At 46.8% G+C, this 27,903-nt stretch overlaps 1 protein-coding gene and 1 pseudogene across 3 annotated transcripts; both read left to right on the top strand.

Moving 5' to 3' along the window:
• Nucleotides 1-110: 110 nt before the first annotated feature.
• On the top strand, nucleotides 111-26,236 carry TATDN2 (TatD DNase domain containing 2). Of its 2 annotated transcripts, none has more exons than XR_013760953.1 (8): nucleotides 111-586; nucleotides 693-1,109; nucleotides 8,225-8,713; nucleotides 18,950-19,828; nucleotides 23,303-23,430; nucleotides 24,964-25,147; nucleotides 25,345-25,441; nucleotides 25,565-25,700. XR_013760953.1 is itself a non-coding variant. In XM_079122562.1 (8 exons), the coding sequence occupies exons 2-7, from the start codon at nucleotides 699-701 to the stop codon at nucleotides 25,703-25,705; spliced, it is 2,232 nt and encodes a 743-aa protein (XP_078978688.1). In that variant the 5' UTR covers nucleotides 115-586; nucleotides 693-698; the 3' UTR covers nucleotides 25,706-25,740; nucleotides 25,894-26,236. The 2 variants fall into 2 exon arrangements, 1 of the variants encoding a protein (XP_078978688.1); XM_079122562.1 differs by lacking the exon at nucleotides 25,345-25,441 and adding an exon at nucleotides 25,894-26,236 and having other exon boundaries at nucleotides 115-586; nucleotides 25,565-25,740.
• On the top strand, nucleotides 14,352-15,934 carry LOC306650537 (heterogeneous nuclear ribonucleoprotein A3-like; annotated as a pseudogene). Its single transcript has one exon. The product of its transcript is annotated as a heterogeneous nuclear ribonucleoprotein A3-like (transcript).
• Nucleotides 26,237-27,903: the final 1,667 nt, after the last annotated feature.

The following is a 27,903-nucleotide window of genomic DNA, read 5'->3' as shown; positions in this document are numbered from 1 at the left end:
GGCCGCAGGACCAGGGTGGGGGGCGAGTGGGCGCCCGGGCGGCGCGGCCGGGCTGGCGTCTGAGCCGCGGCGGCAGGGACGGCTAGGCGGCCGGGTGGGGTAGGGGTCTGACCTGAGGCGGCGGACGGGGGCGCCGCCGGCTGCCGAGCGGCGGCGGCAGGGGCCCCTTTCGGCTCGGGGCGGGTCGTCGGGGCCGCTGGAGCAGGGCGGGCTGTCGCGCGGGGTCGGGCCCTGCCCTCCGGCCCGCCCTCGGCCGCCAGGGCCTCCGGGCCGCGCGCCCGGCTCGCGGGCTGCGGTTCCGGCCGCCATGTGTGGACCTTAAAGCGTCTTTGGAAGCGCTTTGACATCTGTGAAGGGCTTTGTATTGCAAACTAAATTGAAGCGCTTAGCAGTCCCGGAAGCGCTTTGAGGTCTCCGAAGTAGCGCGGTGCAAACAGAAGCGCTTGGTGATCACGGAAGCACGTTGTGGTTTTGGGAGCCAAACCGAAGCCTTTAGTCAATCTCGAATCGTTGGGACTTCTCCGAAGCGCTTTGGCATCTCTGAAACCTTGAGAACTGTGATGGGCAGTGGAAAGAAGAGGGAAAGGTCAGTGAGGCCAGCCCCTGGCCTTGACCTTCTGGCTTGCCTTACCCAGAGAGTCGGGGGTGGCGGGAGGGCTGGTGTTGGAATCCAGGTCCCCTTTGCCTTGCAGGTGCCCATGGCGTCGGAGCGGCGCAAGGTCAAGTACCACTGGAGCAGCACTTCGGAAGGGTGTCCCAGCAAGCGCAGCTGCCTCCGGGAGCCCAGTGATGTGGCCCCCTCCAGCCGGCCAGCCCACAGCTCTGCGTCGCGTTCACGAGGGGGCAGCAGCTCCAAGCGCCTGAAAGCTTGCAAGGAGGACGATGTGGCCTGCTCGCCTAGGTTATCCAGGAGCTCATCCCGCCGCAGACATTCCTCCTCCTCCTCCTCCTCCCATTCCTCTGGCCCAGGTGTGGGCGGGGCCGCCTCCAAAGGCTGCCTGATTCGGAGCGCTCGGGCGTTCCTTTCGTCGAGGGGATCCTCTATGCGCCCTACCAACCCCTCTCTAGAAGAAATGGCTTCTCTAGAGGAGGAAGCCTGCAGCCTTAAGGTAGGTGGCTGCCACGCTGTGCAGTCGGCAAAGCTGCTTCCACGTGGCTCGAGAGGTTGGGAATGGGAACTTCGGTGGGAGGAGACTGAGAAGGCTCTTGCCCTTCAAGGTCTTTGGGTCTTCCTTACTCCACCCGAATGCGGAATACCAAAGAGTCTGCCAGGGGTGGCCTGAAGTTCCGCAAAGAGGTACTTTTCAAACTTGGTAGCCTCGTGGAACTACTTGGAAAGCTTTAAAATACTTGTGCTTGCTTCCCACCCCAAAGAAAGAGATTTCACTAGACCGAGATGGTTCTGGGCTTCCACATTTTTTACCTGCTCCTTAGATAATTGTAAATGTGGCTGAAGAATCACTGCAGTAGGAAGTGAATTGCATGCTCAAGAGGCAGATGAATCTGCAACAGAGTCGTGGTTTCCAGCATTTGGGGGTTTTGCTTGAAGGTGGTTTTTTTTTTTTTTAATTTTTAAATTTTTTTAAATTTAAATTTTTTTTTAATGTTATAGATAGACTCAATACTATTACTTCATTTGTTTATTTATGTGTGGTGCCCAGGGTTGAACCCAGGGCCTCACATGTGCTATTTTTTTTTTTTTTTCCTTCCCTCTTTTGGGGGAGGAACTGGAGTCTAGTTCCCCAGGGGAAATACACAAGAGGGTTTCACATGTGCTTGAGGCCCAATGAGTGCTTGAAACAGACTTTGAACAGGTATTTATGGAGGGCCTAGTTTGTGTGGTGCAGTGTCTTAGGTGTGTGGGAGTCTCCTGTAACAAAGACCAGTCTCCAGTTTGCATTTTAAGTTTTGGATCTTCAGGCTTGAAAGAGGGAGGACTTTGCATGTGGCAGAGCAGAAAAAGTCTTTCTGGGGTGAAATGGATTTCCCCTGGAGAAAGTTGTTATACAGAAACAATAATAGCCCCTAAGGAAATTAGGGTCCCCCTCCCACCCCGCAGAAGACTTATAGGGGAGTTTGTTATGAGGGGCTGAGAAATGAGACCGTATTTGGCTGTTAATCTTGGGGGGCCCTTTGCCCAAGTACCAAGTTTTATCTGAACTCAGCATGTGGATTTTTTTTTTAATTCACCAGTTAATGAGTTGAAAAGCTGTCTTTGGCATAAGAATGTGAAATATGATTTAAATGTAAATCAGGTAAATATGGGGCTTTGCTCATACCACTTGCCATTAATTCCTCCAAGTGGACTTGGGGGCATATTTTCAAATAGTTGATTACTGACAAGCCTCATGTCAGGTGGAGAAATTTAAGTCTTGTCAGGTGTGCTGACAGGAAACTGGTGTGGGGCAGGAATTTATCTTACTTAGTTTCAGGTGTGCTGTATCCTGGGCTGAGGCTGTCCTGATTGGTATTTAAGACTGGAGAGTGTGGCCAGGGTTGGAAGTGCACACCTGTAATCCCAGCTACTCTGGAGGCAGAGGTAGGAGGATTTCAAGTTTAAGGCGAGCAATTTACCCTGTCTCAAAATAAAAACTAGAAAGGGCTGGGGGTTTAACTCCGTGGTTGAGTGCCCCGGGTTCGATTCATAATACAGGGGTAAAAAAAGTTGAGGGTGTGGCCTTTGATCTGGATGGGTCTGATCCTAGGGTGAATCCACCTTTTTCTTATTAAAGTCAAAGGAGTTTTAGCCATGTAGGGCACACCTCTAATCCTGGAGACTGAACAGTGAGGCAGGAGGATTGCAAATACGAGACCTGCAGCCTGGGCAACTTAGATCCTATTTCAAAATAAAAAGGACTGGGATTGTAGCTCAGTGGTAGAGTGCTTGTGGGTTCAAACCCTATTGCTGTTAAAAAACAAAAAAAAAGAAAGAAAAGTTAAAAGACTCTTGATGGCAGAACCCAGTTCAATAGTTTCAGTAAGCACCCGAGGGTAATTGTTTGTCAGGTGCCATTGGATCCCTGAACTCTGATCACACTGTGGTGGAAGGATTGGAGATGAGGTCATGTGACTATCCCACAGTGTGGTGTGATGGGGCAGAGAGCCCAGGATGGATGCTGGAGAGCTAGGCAGGGCAGATTGCTGCAAGATTTTAGTAGCCAAGGGAATTTGGATCTTATTCTAAGCAAATTTGGATTGTATTCTAAGCCATTAAAGAGTTCCTGTAGGGTTCTGTACAGAGGAAAGGCAAATTGACATTGTAGAAAGATTGTCATGTTGAGGGAACATATTATCAATCTAATTGTCCATTTCTCGCACTGCTGAGGTCTCTGTAGAGTTGTGTTTATTCCTCTGGTACCTGTCTCCTCTGTCCACACATTTTGTCTTGCACTGAGGTCCTGTGGGAACTCGTTTGTCTATTAAGTCTAAGGTTTCTGAGCAAGCACACCTGAGAGGCACTGATGGAAAAAACACATGCCCTTCCAAGATCACCTTGCCACTGTCCTGTCTCTACCTGCCCACCTGTTCTCCTGTGTCTGTTCTGTAAACTTCAAGGGGTACATATTTGGCTTTGAGTGCCAGGACATGGAACATTCAGAAGGGACAAAGTTTGAATATTTTTAGCGGTGCTGGGCATTGAACACATGGCATCATAACTGATAGGTGCTCTACTGGCACTGAGCCAAAACTCAGCTCCTGGGCATTTCAGAATCACTAGAGATTCCTGATGCCCAAGCCTCACTTTGTTCCTTTGTTGGCTCTAGGACAATTGAGAAGTTTTCTCAAATTCTAATGTTCATAATCTTAGTTCTTTAAAAAAAAAAAAAAAATTGGCATATTTATGGGACAATTGTAATATTTCAGTGCATGTATATAATATAAAATGATCAGATCTGGGCAAATGACATCCATTGCTGCAAACATTTATCATTTCCTCTTTCTGGACTGGAGATGTGGCTCAGTGGTTGAGTGCTTGCTTTACCTGTGTTCAATGCCTAGCATTGGCAAAAAAAAAAAAAAAAAAAAAAAGGAAAAAAAGAATTGTAGACCTTACATATTGAATTTAAGTTTATCAGTCATAGAATGTAAAGTAAATAGGTGTTACTGAGTGATAGAACACATACTCAGCATGTGCAAGGTCCTGGGTAGTAAAAATCCTCTTTGCTAGCCACTTGGAAATACACAGTTGTTAGTCAGTACCTCTCTTTATGCCCTGGATGCTGGGGAATTGGAAGAAATGTGGAAGATGATGCTGAGAAGTTTGGGATTTATTCCTATAAACAAATGCAGTGCCATCGAAGGGTTGTGAGCAGAGGCAAGACATTGTGGGATCTGCTGTGCAGAGCTTCTGCCATGCTGGAGGGAGCAAGAAGGGAGCTGGTTAGGAAGCATGGAGATTGTTCTAGGTCAGGAGCGTGGTAGCCATGTCTCCAGTCATCTTGCTTCCTGTCTTTGGAGACTCTCAATTCACCATGCATGCTGCCAGGAAAAACAGGAATTGCTCCTTTTTGATGCCAGGTAATCTCCTTTTTTGCACTTCCTGCCCAGGGTCTGCCTTATCCTAACCTTCATGGGTTTCTGTCACCTGTTGAACTTGCCCAGTGACCCTCATTTGGTTCTCCTTACCTCTTGCCTCTGCAGCCTTTGTTAGGGTATCTCACTCTGACTGTTTTTCTCCTTGACTTCCAGAGTGTTAGGAGAACTTGAGTTTGAATCCCGTTTCTGCCACCTACAAGCCATGTGGCAATTTCCCTCTCTATAAAAGAGGGGTGGCAGCCGTGGCAGCTCTGTTCATTATAAATCCATATGCTAACTAGGAATTAGCATATTCCTACTTTTTCTTTTTCCCCCAACTATAGTCTTGATCTTTATACCTAGAGTTGGCCAACAGCTGGTGCATAGATTGAAGGTAGCCTACTATGTCCTCTCTGTATTTAAAATTTTGGAAGACTTACTTTAAAAATTTAAATCTGGGCTGAGGTGTAGCTCAGTGGTAGAGAGCTTGCCTGGCATGCAGGAGGCCCTGTGTTCCATCCCCTGCAACGCAAAACACACATTTATTATTCTGGAATAGGGGTGTGGCTCAGTAGTAGAAAGTGTGCTTAGCATGTGGAGGCCCTGGGTTCAGTCCCCAGCACCACAGAGAACCACCAGACCTGGAACTTAAAACTTGGATAATGCTCCCCCTCTAGTATGTATACATGTATATATGTGCACATAGTATATGTTTTGTTTTTGCTGGAGTCAGGGAAATGGAGCCCAGAGCCTTGCATGTGCTAGGCAGGCGCTCTACCGCCTAGCTGCACCTTTTTAATTTTTCTTCTTAGCACTTGTCACCCTCTGACATAGGTTTTGAAAAGTGAAAAGGCGCCCAGACAAACCATTCCGGACCGGAACTCACATAAGAGATTTTATTCAGCAGACGAACAGTGTCTGCCCTGAAGAGAGAGCTAGCACGCGGGAGAGAACATGGTGGGGGAGCTTCACTTAAATAGTTGAATTTCCTGGGCTCAGTATGATCTGGCCAATCACTGAACAGTTAGAATTCGCGGGCTGCGGGTTAGCCGATGGCTGCTGAGCACAGGCTGACAGGTGGACCAATGGCTGACTAGGATGGCAGACAGCTGGGTTGCTGTCATGCCTCCTTGTCTTTCCTCTCAGGCGTGTCTTGCACCCGGCCACCTAGGAAGAAGCGCCACAAGGTCGTAGGGTTTGCTGGTCTTGGGCGGCCCAAAGTGGGAGCCAGACTGCTGCCTGTGGTAGCAAGCCGACACCTGCTGGTTCACATGGGCAGAGAGCTACGTCAGCCGCTTTGGACCTGCGGCGCCATATCTGCCCGCCGGGCAGCCCACTGAGCACTACAGGTTTCACTTGTTTGTCTTGCCAGTACTCTGGTTTTTCCTTCCCTCACCAACTGCAATAAGCTCCAGGAAGCTGGCAATTTTGTGTCTGTTATTGAATGCTAACCCCCTTAGCTCTGGAACAGTGCCTGCTGGTGACAGTTAGTGCTGAGTGTTTGCTGAATGACTGAGAAGTACATTAGGCATCACTGGTTTTGATTGGAAAAACCCAAATCCATAACTCTGCATGAGTTCTCCCAAATGGCCACAGTTGACTTGAGGTGAAGAGCAGCTGCCCCTTGACGGGTCCCCTCCAGCCTGCCAAAGACCTCACCTTCTATATTGCCTTGCACTGTCCTGTGGGGAGGAAGAAGGCAGAAGAAGCAGCCAGTGACAGGACGGGGGCTTTAAAGGATGAGTAGGAGTTTATCAAACATAAAATGGGACTGGAGCAAGGATGTTGACCTCAGTGGAATAGGCATCCCAGTGACAGTGTCTAAGAGGCTGTGATGAGCCAAGGGTGGCAGGGAGCTGGTGATGGTGAGAGATGCAGGTACTGCAGAAGCAGACGTGGAAGTTGGCTGTACAGCAGGCCCAGAGGTCATCAAGTTTATTTTTAGTATTAGATTTTCATTTCATCTTTTTTTTTTTTTTTTTTTTTTTTTAACAATGCCCTGAATGGAACCCAGGGCCTCGTGCATGCCACACTTCTACCTTTGAGCTGTAGCCCCAGCCCAGGGCTGCTGCTTTTGCATTTATTATAGCATTGGCATCAGAGCAGTCTCATGATTTTTCTTTTTCTTTTTTTTTTTTGGCAGTGCTGTGACGAGCCTAGGGCCTTGTGCATGCCAGGGGTGAGCCACACACCTCAGCTTGCAACCTCATTTAAAAAAACAACAAAACAAAACAAAAAAAAACCTGGTATTTTGTAATGTCTACTTATTTAGCCAATTCTGTATTGATGGACATCCCTTGGAATAGATTCCCCTTTTCCGTAGTTAGAGGGGAAAGATTAGTAATTAAAGTATAGGGTTCCTTTTTTTTTAAAGAGTGTTTGCTCTTTAGAAAAAAATTGAGAGGAATTTAATGAGAGTTAGAACTGCAGATCATAGGGGCTGTAAAATGCATTGGAATAATGGTTAAGTCCAGGTCATAACTAGGAAGATTTGGAGTTCTACCCTGTTGGAATGGTTCTTTGGGGGAGATTTTTATAGAGTGTTTTTTAAAATTTTTTGTACTGGGGATTGAACCCAGGGGCACTTAAATACTAAACCACATCCTTGGCCCTTTTATATTTTATTTAGAGACAGCTAAATTACTAGCTAAATTACTTAGGCCCTTGCTAAGTTGCTAAGGCTGTCTTTGAACTCACGATGCTCCTGTGTCAGCCTCCTGAGCTGCTGGTATTAAAGGTGTGCACCATCAGGTCTGCCTATGGAGTTCTAATGTCAAGCTGGGATTAGACTGGATCTGGGTTTCACAGCAGATTAATATTACAGATAGTGTAGTTTTTTTGTTTGTTTCTTGGTACTAGGGATGGATCCCAGGGGTGCTTTACCACCGAGCTACATCCCCAGCTTTTGTTATTTTTTATTTTGAGGCAGGATCTCATGAAGTTGCTAAGGCTGGCCTAGATCTTGCCATCCTCCTGCCTTAGCCTCCTGAGTTTTGGGGATTACAGGCCTGCACCACCACGCCAGGCCAGCTTTCCTTATGGCTTCTGGAACGAGTGAGGCCTGAGGCTGAGGTTTCACTTAAGTCTCTAAGGACGTGGGCCGGGAGGGTCTTGAGAGAGTGGTCCTCCTTCCAGCACCAAGGTTTTGGTTTGGGGGAAGGTGATGCAGGGCTTTAAGGAGGCTTGGGGTATGGTGGGAAGACTCAGTGAGGACTCCAGAGCCTGGAGTCTGTGAGAAGGTGGAGTTTCTTGGAGCAGCTCTTCTGGAAGCTCTCTGGGTTCTCAGGTTTCCTTGGATCTTGCATGTGGACTGGGCAGACTGGTTTCTAGAACTCTTTCAGTGGGGATCCTATGATCTGCAGTCTGTCTGTTGTGAAGTGTGTGCTGGTCTTGGGCTTCCAGGAGCTGCAGTCCTGTACAATTTGACTATTCATCTCAGCTTGTTCCTTCCCGCAGCAGTAAGAGGGGATCATCTGATGAGTTGAAGAGGTGGATAGAATAGTCATCCTGCAGTTCAGTTCCTTTTACAGTGGCACTTCTCACAGGGTGGGACAAAACCACCCTCCTGAGAGTGTCCTGTCTTAGTGATGCTTACTTTCTCTTTGACCGGTAGAACCACTACTGATGTGCCATTTGCCAACTGCTTTGTGTATGAAATGCTCTTGGGATCACCTTTTCTAAGTCTTTGTGTGTCGCTTTCTCCCCCCAGGTTGATTCCAAAGATAATTCTCGTAACTCCATGAACTCTGAATTTGCAGCTGAAGCTGAGGGTCAGAATGATGGGATGGAAGAACCAAACAAGGTCCAGAAAAGGAAGAGGAATAGGCTTGGGGACCAGGGCTCCACGGTGATCTACCTGAAGGCACTACAGGGCATCCTGGGGAAATCCATGCCCAGGAGGAAAGAAGCTGCCACCCCTAGGGTGAAACCGAGCCCAGGAGTGCGTCCCAGCTGTGCTGAAGGACCAGCCAGGAGTGTCTCGGTCACTCCTCCTCAGAAAGAGAAAGAGTCGCCCCCGGAGGTCAGAGTGGAGGAGGATCAGCTTGACAGGAGCAGCTTCTGTGACAGGAGAGTGATTGTGGACCCTCAGGAGAAGCCTGCTGAGGAGCCACTTGGTGATCGAAGGACAGTCATTGACAAGCCCTCTCCCCCGCTAGAATTTTTGGATGACTCCGACACTCATTTAGAAATCCAAAAGGTAAGTATAGGTAAAGTGTGCACCAAGCATCTGGGTTTGAAGATCTGGAATAAATGAATTTGTTTTTTCTAGTTTGATCCTGCATGATATTTTAAAATTTTTATTTATTTATTTTTTGTGGTGCTGGGGATCAATTCTAGGACTTCCGGCATGCTAGGCAAGCACTGTACTCTGAACTATGTCCCCAGCCCCTTAAATGTTATTAATTAAAAGCAGAACTTGACTTAACCAGGATGCCAGGAAGCAAGGTGGTGGTTGTCTTGCAACATTCCTTTCAGAGTTAATAATAAACCTCAATTCACTGCTCCCCCTGCCCCCATTTATGTGTTTGTTAGAATATGAGTTTTTCTGCTACAGCAAAGCCCAAAATAGAAGTGGCTTTAATTGTAGAGGTTTGACTTAAGAGTGATGGTTCCCCAGCATTGTAGCTTCTGCTGCCATCCTGCCACATTGTCCCATCTTTTGGTGTGAGATGGCTTCTCTGATAGGGCTCAGAGTGTAAGACATGAACACTCAGCCAGTAGGAAGAGAAGAGTACTTCATCCCTCTTTTTTTTTTTTTTTGGTACCAGGGATTGAATCCAGGGGTACTTAACCTCTGAGCCACATCCCTAATACTTTTTATATTTTATTTAGAAACAGGGTCTAAATTTCTGAGGGTGACTTTGAACTCATGATTTCCTACCTAAGCCTCCCGAGCCACTGGGATTACAGGTGTTCGCCACTGCACCCAGCCCTTCCTCCCTTTTAAGAGCATGGCTCCGGAGGTGAGGACAGAAAGTTTGAGGCCAGCCTCAGCAATTTAGCAAGGCCCTAAGTAACTTAGACCCTGTCTCAAAATAAAAATAAAAAGTGTTGGGAATATGGCTCAGTGCTCAAGTACCTCTGGGCATAATCCCTGATACGGCGGCGGGGGGGCGGGAAGCAAAGATGTTTTGTGTCACATCTGCTCAGACCTATTGAGAAGAGCTGGAAACTTGGCTAACACCTAACTGCAAGAAAGGCTAAAAAATGATCTTCCTCAGGGCAGAGTCACACCCAGATCAGCTTCTGTGGCTATAAAAGAAGGGAAGAATGATACTGGAGGGAAGCTAGTGATTTCTAACATAGCTTATGTGGGGGGACGGAGCATTCCTCTGTTGTCCCCATTTCTGCCCATTCTTCACTGCTGCTTCTTGGTGGCAGCCTGTTTCAGTTAGCTTTCTCACCGCTATGACCAAAAGGCCTGATGAGAACAGTTAGAGAAGAAAAAGTTTATTTGACTCATGGTTTTGGAGGTCTCAGTCCTTGGATGACTGACTCCATCATGGGGGAAGTGTGTGGCGGAAGGGAGCCCAGAACGTGGCAGCCAGGAAACAGAGATAGCCCCCACTCACCAGGGACAAAGTGAACCCCAGAGATACCCCTGTGAGCCACCACCTCCAGCCACACCCTACCTGCCTGCAGTCACCACACAGTTAATCCCCATGAGGATTAATGCACTGATTAGGTTAAGGCTCTCCTAACCCAATCATTTCACCTGAATTTTCTTGCATTGTCTCATGCATGACCTTTTGGGGACTCCTCATGACTGAACCATAACAGCCCTTATCAGCTCTTCCAGCTCTGTTTTAGAGTTGCCTCATATTTCTAAATAATATTCTCTGTTTACTGATTTTTTCAGTTTTAGAAATCTGGATGTCCCCCTCAGGGCCATGGGAATTTAGTTTTCTGCCTCCTTCAGCACCCACACTGCAGCATCTCCATGGCATTGTTTCTGTGTGTGTGTTTTTTGCAGTATTGGGGGATTGTACCCAGTGGTGCTCTACCATTGAGCTACATCACTAGACCTTTTTTATGTTTTATTTTGAGACAGGGTCTTACTGGGTTGTGCAGGCTGTCCCCTAATTTTCAATTCTCCTGCCTCAGCCTCCTGACTGGCTAGGGTTACAGGCGAGCACCACTGTGACTTGCGGTTTCTGTCGTTTGTGGTGAGGTCTGCCTGTCTGCCAGGAAGTCCTGGAGACCCAGCGTGGCTGCTGGTGTTCTGGGAGTCAGGCTGAGGGCTGTGCATGAGTTTCACTGTCCAGCAGGTGTGTCTTTTCTCTGACTGTTGCATGGTCCCCTTGGTCATCTTTCCCAAGTGTGAACCTTACTCTAATCTTACTTGTGTGGAGAAAGGGCAGACACATCTGCTTGGGGAGGATCAGGTAATTGGGGGTCTAACTCCACCGACCAATTTTCCATCTTTACCTTATTTTTCAGGTCTGGTACCTTCTTAGTCTTCCTGGAGTCCTGTACCCTTTCTGGATTTTCTCACTCTATTCTTAGATTTCGGCCATCTGTGATCTGCTAAGCCAGGAACCATTAATGTACCTGCTTTCTAGCATCCAGTTTTTGTTTAGTTTGCTGCTACTCTTTCTGCTTTCTCCATATAGCTTTATCAAGCCTTTTCAAATGCATTTCCTGTGATTTTAAAAGTTTTTGGGTGGGAAAGACAAAAACCACATGTGCTGTATATAATTGGAAATCCTCACATTGAAGGTTCTGTAAGCCAATTTTCCCACTACATGTACATGGTGGCTGTATTTTCTGTCCTGTAGATCTTTGTCTTTGGTTGCCTATGGTCTCGTCATATGGATGAGAATTTCCAAAGTTATAACCACACTTCTCTATTTGTCCAGTGGGTATTTGGGTGGTCTTCCTTGGGTATAGGGTGGGTTAGCACATGCATGAGTGTCAGGATAGGGATCAAAGCATTTGGAATCAGATCTTGGCCCTGCTGCTTGAATTGTGATAATGAGAAAATCACTCACCCTTTTTGAGCCCTGGTTTCTTCCTTTGTCAAAAAGGATAGTTCTTCAGATGTGATCACAGTTAAAAATAAAAAGGGGTCAGCATGTTTTTTCTCTGAAGGGTCATATAGTAAATATTTTAGGTTCTGTGAGCTGTGGTAGCTCTTCAGCTCGGCATGAAAACAGTCAAAGATAATGTGTAAGTGAATGGTCTGACTGTCCTAATAAATATTGCCATATGGGCTTGATCCTAAGGCCATCTTAAATACAGGCAGTCTCTTATTTTTCTCCTCCCCAAATCCAAATACTTTTTCTTGGTGTACTTGACTATATCAGTCTTTCAGCGGTTTAGATGACGTGATAAGTTTGCGATATATGCTTTTAGTCAGATTGTGGTTTTAAAATCACTTTTCCCCCCACTGTGTCATTTTCCCCATTTTTACATTTCCTTAAAAACTTCATCAAACCTTTTCACATGTCTTTGACGTGTCTTTGTAGTCACTAGAGTTACTTTTTGAATTATTTAATGTGATTTCCTGAACTTCCTTGAGAGAAGGAGAGATTCTGACTCAGACGGTCTTGGATGGGATCTGGAAATGTTTCTTTTAAATGGATACCCCTGAATGATAGAGAAATTTGGGATACAGTCAGAAGATACCATCTTCCCTTCAATTTGAGTTGCAAATTTATTTTTCATTTGTTTTTGTGGGATAGAACCTAGAGCCTCCTGCATGCTAGGCAAACCCTCAGTCTCTTTATTTTTTTAAAATATTTTTTAGTTGTGGATGGACACAGTATCTTTATTTTTATGTGGTGCTGAGGATTGAACCCAGTGCCCCACACATGCTGGGCGGACGCTCCATGACTGAACCACAACCCCAGCCCTCTTTATTTATGTTTTTTGACAGAGGGTCTCGCTGTGTTGTCCAGGCTGGCCTCAAATTCCTGGGCTCAAGCAATCCTCCCTTTGCTTCCTAAATATCTGGGACCACAGGCATGTGTCACCATGCCCAGCTGCAATTTTTTTTTCCATTTTTTAAATTGGTATATTATGTACATAACAGTGGGATTCGCTGTTACTTTCTTACATGCTGACAGCTTAGTAGTGTAATTTGACCAGTATCATTTCCCAGTACTTCCCTGTTCCCTCCCCACCGTCTTCCTTGGAATTTGATTTGATTTTTTTTTTTTTTTTTTTTTTGAGGTGCTGGGGATTGAACCCAAGGTCTTATACTTGCAAGGCAAGCACTCCACCAACTGAGCTATATCCCCAGCCTAGAATTTGATCTTTAACTTTTACATTTTTAAACCTTTTCCTGGAAAATTTAAAATATTTATGAAGTATAGCTACACACCCATTGCTCATCTGCAGTGGAACTCCTTCTAGTTTTGCAATACCATATCCCTTTTCACAAATATTTTAAAGCGATCCTATTTCTCATGTCCTTTCATCTATAAATATTTCGGTATGTATTTCTAAAAGATAAAGTTTTTTTTTTTTTTTTGGGTACTGGGGATTAAACCCAGGGGTGCTTAACCACTAAGCCACATCCCCAGTCCTTTTTTAATATTTTACTAGAGACAGGGTCTTGCTGAGTTGCTAAGTGCCTCACTAAGTTGCTGAGACTGGCTTTGAACTCTTGATCCTCCTGCCTCAGTCTTCTGTGCTGCTGGGATTATAAGCATCCACCATCGCTCTGGGCTAAAGGATCTTTTTAAAAAAGAAAAACCCAAAGCACACTCACAGGCTTATCATACAGATACACAGTCCTTGAACGATCAATCACCCAGTCAGTGATTAAATATCCCATTTTGTTTCAGTTTGTTTGAAACAGGATCCAAATAAGAGCCATATGTAGCAATTTCTAAATATGGCAAGAATTTAGTATCTCTAGATTCTCCCTTCTCCCTGTCCCAACATATTCTGATTTGTTTGTTGTAAACAGCAGGGTCATTTGTCATGCAGAGTTTCCTGTAGCTGAGATTTTTGCTGATGAGATGTAGCATTTTTAGAATCTGCATATGGTGCTGTTCCTGGAAATTTTACTCCCTGTTGCTGATAGCTGTTCCCATCACGTTGCAGGCAGACTGATTTTCCTTCTTCCTGGAGGTATTTTTGGGATTTTCACAACAGCACCTCCAGTTGGTTTTCAGGTTACTTTCCCCCCACCCCCTGCCTTTCTTTTGGTGTTGGGGTAAAACCCAGAGCCTTGTGCATGCTGAGCAAGTGCTCTACCACTGAGCTATACCCCTAGCCCACATTGTTTTGAGTGAATATATTCCTGTGGTTCAAAAGTAGAAAGAATTTAGTGAAAAGGAGGTTTCTAACTTTGTTTTGTTTTCCTCTTCCTGGGTAACCACTGTTAAAAGTTCGAGGATTTTGCTAGTGTATCTTTGTGCTTTGAAAAGTGATGCTTGCTGGGCACTCTGGTGCATGCTTCTAATCCCATCAACTCGGGAGGCTGAGATAGGAGGATCACAAGTTTGAGACCAGCCTCTGCAACTTAGGGAGGCCCTCAGCACCTTAGACTGTCTCAAAAAATTAAAAAAGGGCAGGGGATGTAGCTCAATAACCCTAGTTTCTATCTCTGGTACCAAAAAAAAATTAAACTAAAAAAAAAGAAAACCAGTATAGGGAATCTCTGTCAAATAGATTTAATCAAATAGATTAAATCTCTTAATCAAATAGATTTGATTAAGGTCTGTTTAGGGTCTTTGTCTTTCTTGAATAAAAGAGGACATGTTGGTGTACCAGAGACTTCAGAAGGATCTGAAATTAAAGTCATGCCTTATTCTCTCTCTCTTGCTCTCTCTTTCATATTTTTAGTTGTAGATGGACATAATACCTTTATTTTATTTTTTATTTTATTTTTATGTGGTGCTGAGGATTGAACCTGGTGTCTCATGTGTGAGGTGAGGCAAATGCTCTACCACTGAGCTGCAACCCCAGCCCATGCCTTACTCTCTAGAGTTATAAGTTTTGGGGTAAAATCTGACAAAACTTTTGTATTTTTGGTCATTCTAATCACATTTTGTTGAAAAAAAAAAAAAAAAAATGTAAAATGTCGGAACTTGAGTTGGAAGAGGCGAGTCTGGTCTCAAAATGGAGTGCCATGATCCAAAGGAACCAGAGCAATTGAGGAAGCTGTTTGTTGGTGGTCTGAGCTTTGAAACTACAGATGATAGTTTAAGAGAACATTTTGAGAAATGGGGTACACTCACAGATTATGTGGTAATGAGAGACCCCCAGACAAAACGTTCCAGGGGCTTTGGTTTTGTGACGTACTCTTGTGTTGAAGCGGAGGATGCAGCAGTGTGTGCTCGGCCACACAAGGTTGATGGGCGTATGGTGGAACCAAAGAGAGCTTTTTCTAGAGAGGATTCTGTAAAGCCTGGTGCCCATCTAACAGTGAAGAAAATTTTTGTTGGTGGTATTAAAGAAGATACAGAAGAATATAATTTGAGAGGTTACTTTGAAAAGTATGGCAAGATTGAAACCATAGAAGTTATGATCATGATACAGTTGACAAAATCGTTGTTCAGAAATACCACACTATTAATGGGCATAATTGTGAAGTGAAAAAGGCCCTTTCTAAACAAGTGATGCAGTCTGCTGGATCACAAAGAGGTCGTGGTGGTGGATCTGGCAACTTTATGGGTCGTGGAGGAAACTTTGGAGGTGGTGGAGGTAACTTTGGCTGTGGTGGAAACTTTGGTGGAAGAGGAGGCTGTGGTGGTGGAGGTGGTGGCAGCAGAGGTAGTTATGGAGGAGGTGATGGTGGCAACTATGGCGGTGGTCCTGGTTATAGTAGTAGAGGAGGCTATGGTGGTGATGGACCAGGATTTGGAAACCAAGGTGGTGGATATGGTGGTGGAGGAGGAGGATATGATGGTTACAATGGAGGAGGAAATTTTGCTGGTGGTAACTATGGTGGTGGTGGAACTATAATGATTTTGGAAATTACAGTGGACAACGGCAATCAAATTATGGACCCATGAAGGGGGGCAGTTTTGGTGGAAGAAGCTCTGGCAGTCCCTATGGTGGTGGTTATGGATCTGGTGGTGGAAGTGGTGGATACGGTAGCAGAAGGTTTTAAAAACAGCAGAAAAGTGCTACAGTTCTTAGCAGGAGAGAGAGCAAGGAGTTGTCAGGAAAGCTGCAGGTTACTTTGAGACAGTAGTCCCAAATGCATTAGAGGAACTGTAATAATCTGCCACAGAAGAAACTATGATCCATAGTCAGAAAAGTTACTGTAGCTTAAACAGGAAACCCTTCTTGTTTAGGACTGTTGTAGCCACAGTTTGCAAAAAGTGCAGCTATTGATTAATGCAATGAAGTGTCAATTAGATGTACATTCCTGAGATCTTTTATCTGTTGTAGCTTTGTCTTTTTCTTTTCATTACATCAGGTATATTGCCCTGTAAATTGTGATAGTGGTACCAGGAATAAAAAATTAAGGAATTTTTAACTTAAAAAAAAAAGGTAAACTGTCTTAATATATAAGATTTCTAAGATGTTAAGATTAGTTTATAAGTGATAAAATGTATATTATATGATTTGCCTGTATCTATACATCAATAAGGAGCTGGATTGCAGTGATACTAACTGTGGGAGCCCATATGAGACGCACCTTCTAGGTTCACATGTGCTAAAGCAGAGTGACGATTCCCATGATGCCAGTGTCTCTTTACGGAACATTTAGGAAAAGCAAAGCAATACTCCAAAATTTGTTAAGCTTAGGCAAGATTGCAGCATTTCATTATCTAGGTTGATGGAAATTTTTCATTATAGCAACCTAGACTTTGAAGGATTTTTTTCATATGTAGATTAATTTAAAAAAAAAAATTTTGTTTGTTTTTTCATTTGGCAGAGCTGGGGTTGGAACCAGGGCCTTGTGCTTGTCAGGCAAGTGCTGTACCACTAAAGCTACACCACCAGCCCATTTTATTTTATTTTATTTTGAGTCAGGGTCTTGCTAAGCTGCCCAGGTAGCCTGGGATTTGTGAGCTTCCTGTCTCAGCCTCTCAAATAAATGGGATTACAGGCAGGAGTTTAATTTTTAAAACTCGTTATGGAAAATGTCAAACATATTCAAAGTAAATAGAATAGTGTATTGAATCCCCAGGTATCTATCACCCACCTTCAGGAAATCAGTTTAAAGTTTAAACATGCTGCAATTCAAGGTATCTCGTTTTTTTTTTTTTTTTTTTCCCCTGAGGATTGAATCCAAGGCTTCTCGAATGCTGATAAACATGTGCTCTGCCACTGAGCTAAACCCTCAGCCCTTCTTCCATTTTAGAAAAGATTCTAGTTTTGACATTTCTGTTATTCAAGAAGGCAATAGCAGGAAGAGAGCTGAAAAGTATAGAATGGGAAATTTATAATTCATTAATTTTTGTTGCCAATATGGATTTCTTTTTTGAGTATAAAGATACTGAGAATTAGTTTAGACCATAGAAACTTGCTTTTCTGTTTTAAGTCAATTTATCTCAAATGCTCCTTTAGTAGTGATTTTTTTTTTTTTTTTTTTTGGTGGAGTGCTGGGTATTGAACCCAGGGGTGCGTTAACACTGAGCTACAGTCCTTGGCCCTTTTTATTTATTTTTTATTTTGATACTGTCTTGCTGAGTTGCCTTGAACTTGTGATCCTCCTGCCTCAGCCTCCTGAGTAGCTTGGGTTACAGGTGTGTGTCATTGTGCCCAGCTAAATTTATTTTATGTGTTATATTTACTTATAGAAATATTAAAGGAAAGGCTCTTGCTCAAGTTATATGGCACTGGGGTTGTGTATGGCTTTGTTAAGAAGAAACTTTGGCACTGAAGTAAAGTACTTTTTGCATGAGTTGATATGTTTGCTTAGTATATTTCTTAAAGCCTTGTCTGCATCAAAATTATTGGAGAATTAAACACAGACTCCTTTGCCTCCTCTAGACCTTTTGAATCACAGAGTCTCAGGGAGGAGTGGGTGTTGATCTATTTTTAAGATGTCTCTGTTGGGCTGGCAGTGTAGCTTAGTGGCAGAGCACTTGCCTAGCATGCAGGAGGCGCTGGGTTCCATCCCAAGCAATGCCAAAAAGGAAAAAAATGATTCTCTGCTGTTGGTGGGGGTGTGAAGCTTAGCTCTGGAACCACTGCAACATTTATTTGACAGATTAGTTCTGTGGATATTTATGGGCATTTCCTGCTTGCCCTGCCCTGTTCCAGGTGCTTGGGAGGCATCAGTAAAGAAAATTAAAATTTCTGACCTTGTGGAGTCTGTGTTCTATTAGGGCTAAATTGATTTAATGCAAGCTATTGTTGGTTGGGTAACTTCCTGGTTAGTGGCTTTAAGTGACAGTTTTATTTTACTTTCAGTTTTGTGGGTAAGGAATTAAGGACAGTCTGGACTGGGCAGATCTCATGGCGGGGGGTGGTGTCTTTCTTGTGTTTCAGGGGCTGCAGCCTCTGGCTTACTCATGCTGAATGTCCAGAGTACTCATTCAGGCTCAGCCCGGTTGTAGGCTGCCCTCCAACACTGTGTGCAGGCTTTCTGGCAGGGTCCTCGTAGCTCGTAGGATGGTGTTACTTCTTCATGGTGCTGGCTTCTCTGAGGAGCAAGTGGAAAGCACCAGGTGGGAGCCCCATGGAGGTATACAACTTCTCTTTTTGCATTCATTCTAGTGGTTTCAAGCGAGTCACTAATAACCCAAGGGGAAGGGTCACAGACCCTGCCTCCCAATGAGGGGTAGTGTCAGATAATTGGGGGTCCATTTTAGACGGCTTCAGTGGTTGTGGATTTGTATCTTAAAAGTATTGGAGCTGTCTTTTGGTGCTTCACTACTTTTCTCTCAGGTCCCCAACATGTTGGGTGTTGTGGAGAGCAGTGTTTCTCAAGAAGGAATCATTAGGACAGGGAGCACAGGTGGAGCATCTCCTTCAGGATGGCATTATGACACCATGGTCACAGTTTATTCCCCGAGCCTTATGTGTGTGTTGCAGCTGCAGCCTGGCCCACTTCTGAGAGTCGTGAGCTGCTGAGCCATTGCAAGGCCTCCGGTGGTCCTAGGAAGGAGCCAGAGTTGGTGTTCTGGTGCCTGCATGTATGAGTCTGTTCGCTGCTGCTAATAGCACAGGGCCACAGCCCGAGTAAGTTATAACGAGGCTTCTTTTGGCTCAGTCTTCTGGTTCAGGATCAAGGGGCCATGTCTGACATTGGCCTTGCTGGCAGAGTCCTGAGGTGGGGCAGGACATCACAGTCAGGTGGTAAGAGATGGGGAGCCATGTCTTCTGATCTCTCCCCTCTGATGAAGCCACCATTCCTCCATTGTGGGGACTCACCCTGAAGACCTCACCTAATCCCAGCCACCTGCCGAAGGCTGCACCCCGACAGTAACAGTGGCTGCCCGTGCACCCCCAGCATTGAGGGCGGAAGTTGTGTTCCTGTGGGAAGGCTTACCTGTTGCTTTTCTTCTCTTTTCTGTAGCATCAAGATAGGGAGGTGGTGATTGAGCAGCCCTCCTCAGGAAGCGACTGGTCTGACGTGGACGAGGTCTCCACAGTCAGATTCTCTCAGGAGGAGCCTGTCTCACTGCAGTACTCGGCAGTTCCAGAGCCTTCTTCCTTCCCCACTGACTACGTCATGTACCCCCCCCACTTGTACAGTAGTCCTTGGTGCGACTATGCCAGCTACTGGGCCAGTGGCCCCAAGACTCCTGGCCACCCCTCTGTGGGCAGCAGCCAGGACACAGCGCCGGCTGGGACAAGCAACCACAGCCTCCTAAGTGATTATCCCCCCAGCTCCGCAGTGAGCTCCCAGAGCACCTCCAGAGACGTGGAGGCTGCAGACGAAGGCAGATCCCAGAATTCCCGTTCCCTGCGCTTCTCCAGAAGCTCTGGAGAGGAAGTGAAGGAGAAAAGAACATTCCGGGAGGAGACGCCACCTCGTCCCTGTGGTGGACAGGCATCCAGCTCCCTGCCACGGAGCCACCGGGAGCCCAGCCTGGAGGAGGGCTTCATTGACACCCACTGCCACTTGGACATGCTGTACTCCAAGTTGTCTTTCAAGGGGACCTTTACAAAGTTCAGAAAAATTTACAGCAGCTCCTTCCCCAAGGAATTCCAGGGCTGCATCTCTGACTTCTGTGACCCTCGGACGCTGACGGACTGCCTGTGGGAGGAGCTGCTGAAGGAGGACCTGGTCTGGGGGGCCTTTGGCTGTCACCCCCATTTTGCACGTTACTATAGTGAGAGTCAAGAGAGAAATCTGTTGCAGGCCTTGCGGCACCCCAAGGCTGTGGCCTTCGGGGAAATGGGCTTGGATTACTCTTACAAGTGCACCACGCCCATCCCAGAGCAGCACAAGGTAACCAGGCTCTCTTGTGGTCAGCTCGTCGCGTCTCTCTGCCTTTGGTTGTTGAGCCCTAACACTGAGGTTTCTCTTTTCTAGAACTAATGAATTTGTAATTCCTGAAAGTTTCCGAGCTCCTGCTCAGATCTGTGGGTGTTATTGGTCCAGTGCTTCACAAGCCATTTATTAACTTTCAGCCTTTTTTGTTTGTTTTGTTTTGCGGTACTAGGGATGGATCCAGGCATGGAGCTGCACCCCCGCTCACCAACGTGCTTGGGGGCCTGGGAGGAGAGGTGTCTTGTGACTTCTCATGCTAACGTCAGCATGACTCTTTCCTTCTTGGGAGGCAACCAATTTTGGGTTTTGTTTTTGTTTTTTAAAGTGAAATAGGCCCATTGCAGAATATTTGAAAAATGCAAAAACAAACAAACAAAAAACACCAAAAAATGTGTGAAGATCATTCTCATTCACCCTAAGATTTTGACTTGCCATCGGGATGTTCTTTTCCTCCCAGTGCTTTTTGAGCATGGTGTTGTGGGGGTAAGAGTCCTTGAAGCATTTCAGTGGAAGTTTCTGATTGAGGAGGAGAAAGACTGTCTCCCCTGGTCCTACCTGGGCCCCCAGGTGGAGTTTGTAGCTGGACATTGCCACTGTCCCAGAGCTGTACGGAGGCCTGCTGGGGTTGGTCCGGGTGCCAGCAGGCTCCAGGCCTGGGGTGGAAGGTGCATGGGTTCCCCTGTGCAGAATTTCACTCGTCTGCTTTTCCTTCAATGCTGTCTCACATCTGACTTGAAGTGTAATTTATTAGCCGGAAGTGAAGAGTAAAACAGTTAAAGGTGAACACAAGGGGAAAATAGGTTTTTAGGAAAGTGAGACAAATATTTGATACTCTGCTTTCCCAACTGGTGTTTATGGTTCAGGGTAGGAATGGTATGGAAAGAGCACCAGTTCAAACAAATACTCAGAGGAACATTGTACTTAATGGTGTAACTCATGCCCAGGGGGTGCTTACTTGGTGCCAGGAAATGTGCTAAGTATTTCATGGTAATTCTTCTTCTTGAATTATGAGAATCAGTGAGTGTGGTGGTGAATGCCTGTGATCCCAGTGACTCAGGAGGCTGAGGGAGGAGGATCACATGTTCAAGGCCAGCCTCAGCAATTGAGCAAGACCATGTCTCAAAAAATAAAAAGGACTGGGGGTGAAGCTCAGTGGTAGAGCACCTGGGTTCAATGCCCTGTGGGTACCCCCACAAAAAACCAAAAACAAAATACTAATATTTTCTGGAAGGATTAGGAGGGGGTGGGGAGAGGGAGGGAGGGACAAATGCAAAAGAATTGAAGTTAAAATGGGTAGTTATTTTGCTAACCAGAGCTAACCACTGGTAACTTTTCCCTTGTGTATCTGTATTCTCAGATTTATCTATCTAACCCTCAAGGTTAGATCCCAGACAGTTGATGTCTAGCTTGTATGTTGCACACATCAGCCAATAGGATCATAAGAATTCTTTGTTTCAAAAGCCAGACCAGAGCTTTCTTCCCCTGCCTGGATGCATCTGCCTCCACTTCTCTTGACTGAAATTAATTGTGGAGGTAGCAAGTGTGCATGCGGTGCACTCCTGGGGCTCCCCCTAGGAGAGATGGGTTAACTCTGGATCCCTGGAAATAGTGGCTTAGTTGGAAGCAGAGTCCAGGCTGGGTAAATAACTCACCTGCCCTTCATGAACTCCTTTTTTCAACTGGTGAAGAAAATGCTTGTAAAATAGCTCTAATCCAGCCAATAAGTTCCTGCTATGCTAGAGAAATCTTCTTCCATCTTTAACATATTTGGATTTTTCTTTTTTGGTACTAGGGGTTGATCCTAGGGATGCTTTACCACTGATCTACACCCACAGCCCTTTTTATTTTGAGACAGAGTCTCACTAAGTTGCTGAGGCTGGTCTCAAATTTGTGATTATCTTGCCTCTGCCTTTTGAGTTGCTGGAATTACAGGTGTGTGCCACTCTACGGGGCAAAATTGGGATGTTTTATGAAACATTATACATGTAATGTTATCGTCCCTTGGAAAGTTGGTGGACAATTGGTGGTCCTTTTTATATTTTATTTAAAGACAAGGACTTGCTAAGTTGCTGGCTTTGAACTCGTGATCCTCCTGCCTGAGCCTCCTGAGCTGCTGGGATTACAGGTGTGTGCTACCACACCTGGCACATATATGAGCTTTTTTTAAAAAAAAATTACAAAAAGAATAGTTTTAAATTTTTTCAAGTTTTAAGTCTTCCCATTTCATTGACTATGCTTTGAAAAATATACTTTTTGACAACTCTGTAATATTCCACCACAAGGCTATCATAGCTTGTGTAACTACTCTATGGAATAAGTTTTTAGAGGCAACAAACAATTAGAAGGTGGAATTGGAATCTCTTGAAACCTGCCTCTAAATGGTTCAGGGAGGGGCAGATGAGCAGGTAGCAGAAGCATCTGGGAGGGATGCGAGCCCCACCTGTAGTTTCTACCTGCCCTTTAAAGCACCAAGTGAGCATTGTATAATTTTGGTGTTAGTGGTTATTTTCCTTTAGTTGAAAACATAGGTTAAACTAAAGGTACATCAGAGTTGGTATTGGCTAGTGTTGCTATTGTAGGAAGAAGTGGCATTGTAAATGTCATTCTCAGGTGGATATCACTGGACTACATTACCAAAAATTTTTCTTATTTGCTGCTAAAATTCTAAAACATGAATTATATTCCACAATTGAAAAAATTGCTCATGGAAGCATTAGATTCCAGACATGAGAATTTGCTCATAATTAATACTTGTGTTCTTAATAAACCTGGCTTTGTTATAGGACAGAACATTACATTATTAGCAACTTGTGTATTTTACTAGCGAGGATTTAAAAAGTGGCTGGAGTTGAAAAGAGTGGAGTGCTGTGTAGGTACTGACCTAGAAGGGTGTGTCCAGTGTGGATCAAGCAGAGAAGGCAAGCTGTTGTAAATACAGTGTTTGTTTCTTTCAGTAAACATTTGAGCACCTGTTGAGAACCAGGCATTGTGCTGGAGGGTCATGGGCTTACGGCTCTGTTGCGCAGGGAAAGGTCCAGAATTTGGTTCCTTCCTGAGAGTGGAGGTGGGCATAGCCAGGTGGAGGTCATTAACTGTCCTTTATATTCTCCATCCTTGTCCTGCCACTGCACCCCAAGTAAGCCTTGTGAGCAGTGACTGGGTGCCCGCCTCCCTGTTGGCCCCTGGCCCTACAGCTTCTAGCTGCCTGTCACTTGCCTTCCCCGCCTGCTGGGCCCCTGCAGCGCCTCCTGTAGTAGCTTGTGCACACTACAGGTGCTTGGAGCACTCTCCAGCTCTGTAGAAAAACCTAGTACGTGTCTGATTGTCATTGTATGTCATTTGAAAATAAAGAATTGGGAACCACGGGGGTTGCAGAGGCATTGGGCTTCTGAAGTGCCACTAAGCAGCCGTTGTCCCTTTGTCTCCTCCCAGGTATTTGAGAGACAACTGCAACTGGCTGTGTCTCTTAAGAAGCCCTTGGTCATCCACTGTCGAGAAGCTGATGAAGATCTGTTGGACATCATGAAAAAATTTGTACCCTCCGACTACAAGATCCATAGGTCAGGAGGTTGCTGCTTCAGCGGGCATACGAGACTCTTCCCTGTCTGGGACGTTAGTTGAAAAAGAGGAGAGCTTAATAAGGAAAACAGTAGTCATGTGTCTTTTCTTCTCTTTTTTTGAGGCCCCTTTGGGATCTGAACCCATATATGTCTTTATGAAGCATCTTTTCTGGGGAGTCAAGTACTGAGTTGAACCATGTGAAGCTTTTGATGCTTGAGAAACTTACTTATAAATGATGACTTTGGCCTATGGTTTGGGCTAATACCCGTAAGTTGCCAGTGAGCAGGAAGGGACTTTCGGTTCTCAGCAATGAGGACCATTGACTCCAGGAGAGGCTGTGGTGGGGTCCAGCACAGCATTCTGGGGCATCAGAATGGATGTTTCTTTCCTGTTTTGAATTTGAAAGCCCTTTTTTCCCCCAGTTAGCATTAAAGTTCAGGATGTGTTTTGTCTGAATGGCATCTTAAGTTCTTTAGCTCAGTTTGGTAAACTCCCTTGAACTCCTACTACATCTGTGTACTGTGGTGACCTGGTTCAGGGATGTCCTGGAGGAGCTTCCCAGACACACCTGGGTCAGTTGGTGGCTTTTGTGTATGTTGAGTGTGGCAGAGGTGCTGAGGGAGCCATGGCTGGGCCTTTATTTTGCTGTGGCTGCGGGTGATGCCTGAGCTGGCTTTTTTTGGTACTGGGGATTGAAACCAGGGGTTCTTAACCACTGAGCCACATCCCCAGCCCTTTTATATATTTTATTTTGAGGCATGGTGTTGCTGTTTGCTTAGGGCCTTGCTAAGTTCCTGAGGCTAGCTTTGAACTTGGGATCCTCCTGCTTCTGGGCTGGCTTCCTAATGATGTGCAAGAAGGGTTAGTCAAAAACTAATCCGAGCCCAGACTAATCAAGTCCAGAGCCCAGACCAGGCCTTGCTGGAGCAGAAGAGGGGTGGGAATTTCAAGCCTCTGCTGCTGCCTTTTGGATGCCTAAGCAGACAGAGCAGGGGTGCACCCCAGAAGAGGGACACAGGCCCTCAGCTCTTGTGGGCGGGTTGGATTTTCATTGCGTCCTTTTGGGCTGACTTTAAGAGAACTCAAGTGGTGGCAGGCAGACCAGTGAGGTGGTGCTGGAGGAAGCCCTGAGTTTCTATGTGGGTCGATAGCATGTGTTGCAGTAGGAACAAGAGCAGCTGCACGTTTAGGGAAGAAAATTCTCCAGTGTTTTTATTTTTTCCCAGTGTATCTTACTACGAGTTGTCATTGTTCCACTCTTGGGAGGACTGGTTTTTAATTCTCTACTCATTTGTGCTCTGCCGGGTGTTCTTTAGGTGGTGGTTTTAAGTGGCTGTACCGTGTGGTGCTGTGGGAGAGGGGCTGTGAGCATGGCTCCCCTGGTGGCATCTTGGGTCTTGTGTGTGTTCTTACTGTGGCATCCTTCCTTTGGATGCGGCCTCTCCAATTCTGGACTCCTTGAAGGGGATACCAACCTTGGGGCTTCTGCAGAGGGGACTGGGGGCAAGCCTGACCCGGAGCTCTCCCCACAGGCATTGCTTCACTGGCAGCTACCCGGTCATCGAGCCCTTGTTGAAGTACTTTCCCAACATGTCCGTGGGCTTCACGGCAGTCCTGACCTACTCCTCCGCCTGGGAGGCCCGGGATGCTCTGAAACAGATCCCATTGGAGAGAATCATTGTGGAAACGGATGCCCCCTACTTCCTGCCTCGCCAGGTAGGGGTGTCTTCAGGCTGAGTCGAGGCACTGAGGAAAGAGGGTGGGGAGGGCGGCGGTCACCCGTGAAGGTTGGCAGGGCCAGAGCCCCAGTGACTTCCAGGCCCTACCCTGGGCTGTGTAGATGTCTCCTTGTTGCTCTGCAGAACCGAAAGTCAAGGGGGCTGAGAAGCTGAAGGGTAACCGCTCTCTTCCAGGCAGTGCAAAGCCCTACCCTGTAGAGGGCAGTCCACGGAAGCGTGGGACCCTGCTCACCCAGAGCCCCCCTGACTAGGACTCTCCCTGCACCTGCAGGTAAAGGGGTCTCTGCAGGGCAGCCCCGAAGAGGTCCTTGCTGGGGAAGGGACGGGGGGGAGTCCTGCATTCCTGCTGTGCACAGAAAGCACAGCGATGTTCTGAATGTTTGGTGTCTTCCAGGTTCCCAAGAGCCTTTGCCAGTATGCCCACCCGGGCCTGGCCCTGCACACGGTCCGAGAGATTGCCAGGGTCAAAGATGAGCCACTCTCCCGCACGCTGGCCGCCTTGCGTGAGAACACCAGCCGCCTCTACAACCTCTGAGCAAGGAGGGAGCCCTCAGGAGTCTCCCAGGAAAGGTCATGGAATTCACATGATGTGCTCTGTAAAAATCAGAACCAGCAGATCTTTGGCTGCATTTTCTTAAAACAGAGAATGTGAACACCTGTGAGCATGATGCCTGACTTGCCCTTAATGAACTCGGCTTGGACTGTCTTCCTTCTCTCTTCTAGATCCTGCAGGGCGACCAGCAGTCCCTCAGAACGTAGGCTGCGCTCCAGCCCCACCTGTGTCCTGGGTCAAGGATGTTTGCGGAGCCCACTGGGACAGAGGCAGCCAGGACAGGCTGGTTGCCCGAGACTGCCTCAAGGCTTCAGCTTCTGGCTGGCAGATGGGTGGCCGTGGAGGGTAGGTGCTGCGGGAACAGCATCGGGCTCTGCCTGCCAGCCAGGGTGCTCCAGGGCAGTCAGCAAGAGGAGAGTGACCTGAGGGTACCAGAATGTGCCAGTCCAAGTCCCTGTTCTCTGCAGCCTGTGATTTTTAAGCAGTCTGTGAATAAAGTCACCCTCCTACCCACCTAAGCACATGTGGGCGTGTAACCGGGTCCCTGCTTCTCATGGGAAATGTCTTGGAAGCTCGCTGGAGTTCTGTCTCTGAGGTTTGTTTCTGGGAACCAGCGAGGCTGCCCCCTTCCCTGGATAGCTCTGGGTTTGCCTGTCACTGTACCCTTGTCAACTCTAGTGTCAGCACAAGTGGGAGGACTGCAGTCGTGCTCTGGTTCCACTGCACATGTGGAGGGCTGCAGAGGGTGCTTGTCGTCCTCAGGAAGTCCTGGCTGGTGGAGGTGCAGGACAGACGGGGGCACTGAAGAAGTGTCCTCACTGATGGAAGCCCCAAGGCTGCTGCTTGGTGTGTTAAAGGGTTAGGGTCAAGTCTGTAGTACAGGGTCCCTGCCAGCTGGGGACCAGGAGCCCAGCTGCCCCTGCTTCGTGTGTGTACCCCTACTGGACTGCTTGGCCATGTAGCCACTCCTCGAGTGCCCTACCCAGGTTGGCAGCTCAATCCACACAGTTCTGGGGGCTCCCGGGGCGTTGCAGCATGAGCAGGCCTGTGTCTTAACGTGCGAAATCCCCCTCTGCCTCTCCTGGCGTCCTTGCCTTTGCCTCCTCTCTGCTCTCTGTTTTAGAAGAGAGCCTCTCCTTGGACTTACAGCAGCTGAATCATCTCAAGTTCAGAGCTCTGCTCTGCTCTCTGCTGTGCCTTGGAAAGGTGTGTGCCTCCCAGGCCCCAGAGTTTATGATGGCCAAAGGTCAAGTGTGAGCAGACTCCTGAGCTTTGTCCAAGAAGGTCCTCACCCTAATCTGCAATGAGACAGGTCACCTGGAGTCCCCTGTTTATTGAAGGCTTACATTGTACAATCCGCCCCTTACTGTGGATTCCTCTAGGTGTTTCTGGAAGCACATCTGAACCTGTAAGCTAAAATGGGATGGACTTTATATTTCTGTGTGGAATTTGCACCATGCCCCTGCTGGCCTGGGAGGCCGGCCTTGGTGTCTATCCATCTCCCACAGGTCAGTTGCCTTTTGTGCCTCAAAGGTGCCAGTGTGAGGAGTCAGGGGGACTTGATCATCTGATGGAAAGATTTGGCAGGCTGCCAAGTCCATCAGTGCTTTACTGTCACCCAGGTGAACCGTAGCATAGCCTTGTTCTTGAGGGACAACCCCCGTAAGTCACATTGCCTGCTTGTGAGACAGACTGTGACATCTCCAAGCTCAGTCCCCTGCTGAGAAAGAGCACAGGGTGTTGTCCACCCACTTTCCCTCAGGACTTAGGATTGTCATGTATGTTGGTCACACAGTGAGACCTTGCCTACGTGGGGCTGACGTTGGCTTGGCCTCAGGTTCCGTTCTGTTGTTGGGTAGCTGACTTGATTGCTCTCACTTGCTGCCAGGGTGCCTCTGTGCCTCTCCCCGACTTCTGCCATCTCTGAGAATAAAGTGGTTTCTCTCGCTGAGTCCTGTGCCTCCATGTCTGTCCAGAGTTCTCTGAGTGTCACAGCAGGTCAGCCCAGTGTTGGCCAGCTATGTGACCTGGCATCTGATGTTGGGAGACTCTAAGTACATGTGCGCCTTGCTGTCAAATCAAACCGGATGCGAGAACAGGTTGTGCCTTCCTAGAAGTGCTGCCTGGGAGCATTATCGCTCAGTGCGGCCTGGGAACGCGGATGTGCCGCTGCTTCCTAG

This window comes from Sciurus vulgaris, assembly GCF_902686455.1.
Source record: "Sciurus vulgaris genome assembly, chromosome: 19".
Classification (NCBI taxonomy): domain Eukaryota; kingdom Metazoa; phylum Chordata; class Mammalia; order Rodentia; family Sciuridae; genus Sciurus; species Sciurus vulgaris.
The sequence above is the reverse complement of the archived record's forward strand: the minus strand, read 5'-3'. Positions and strand labels throughout refer to the sequence as shown.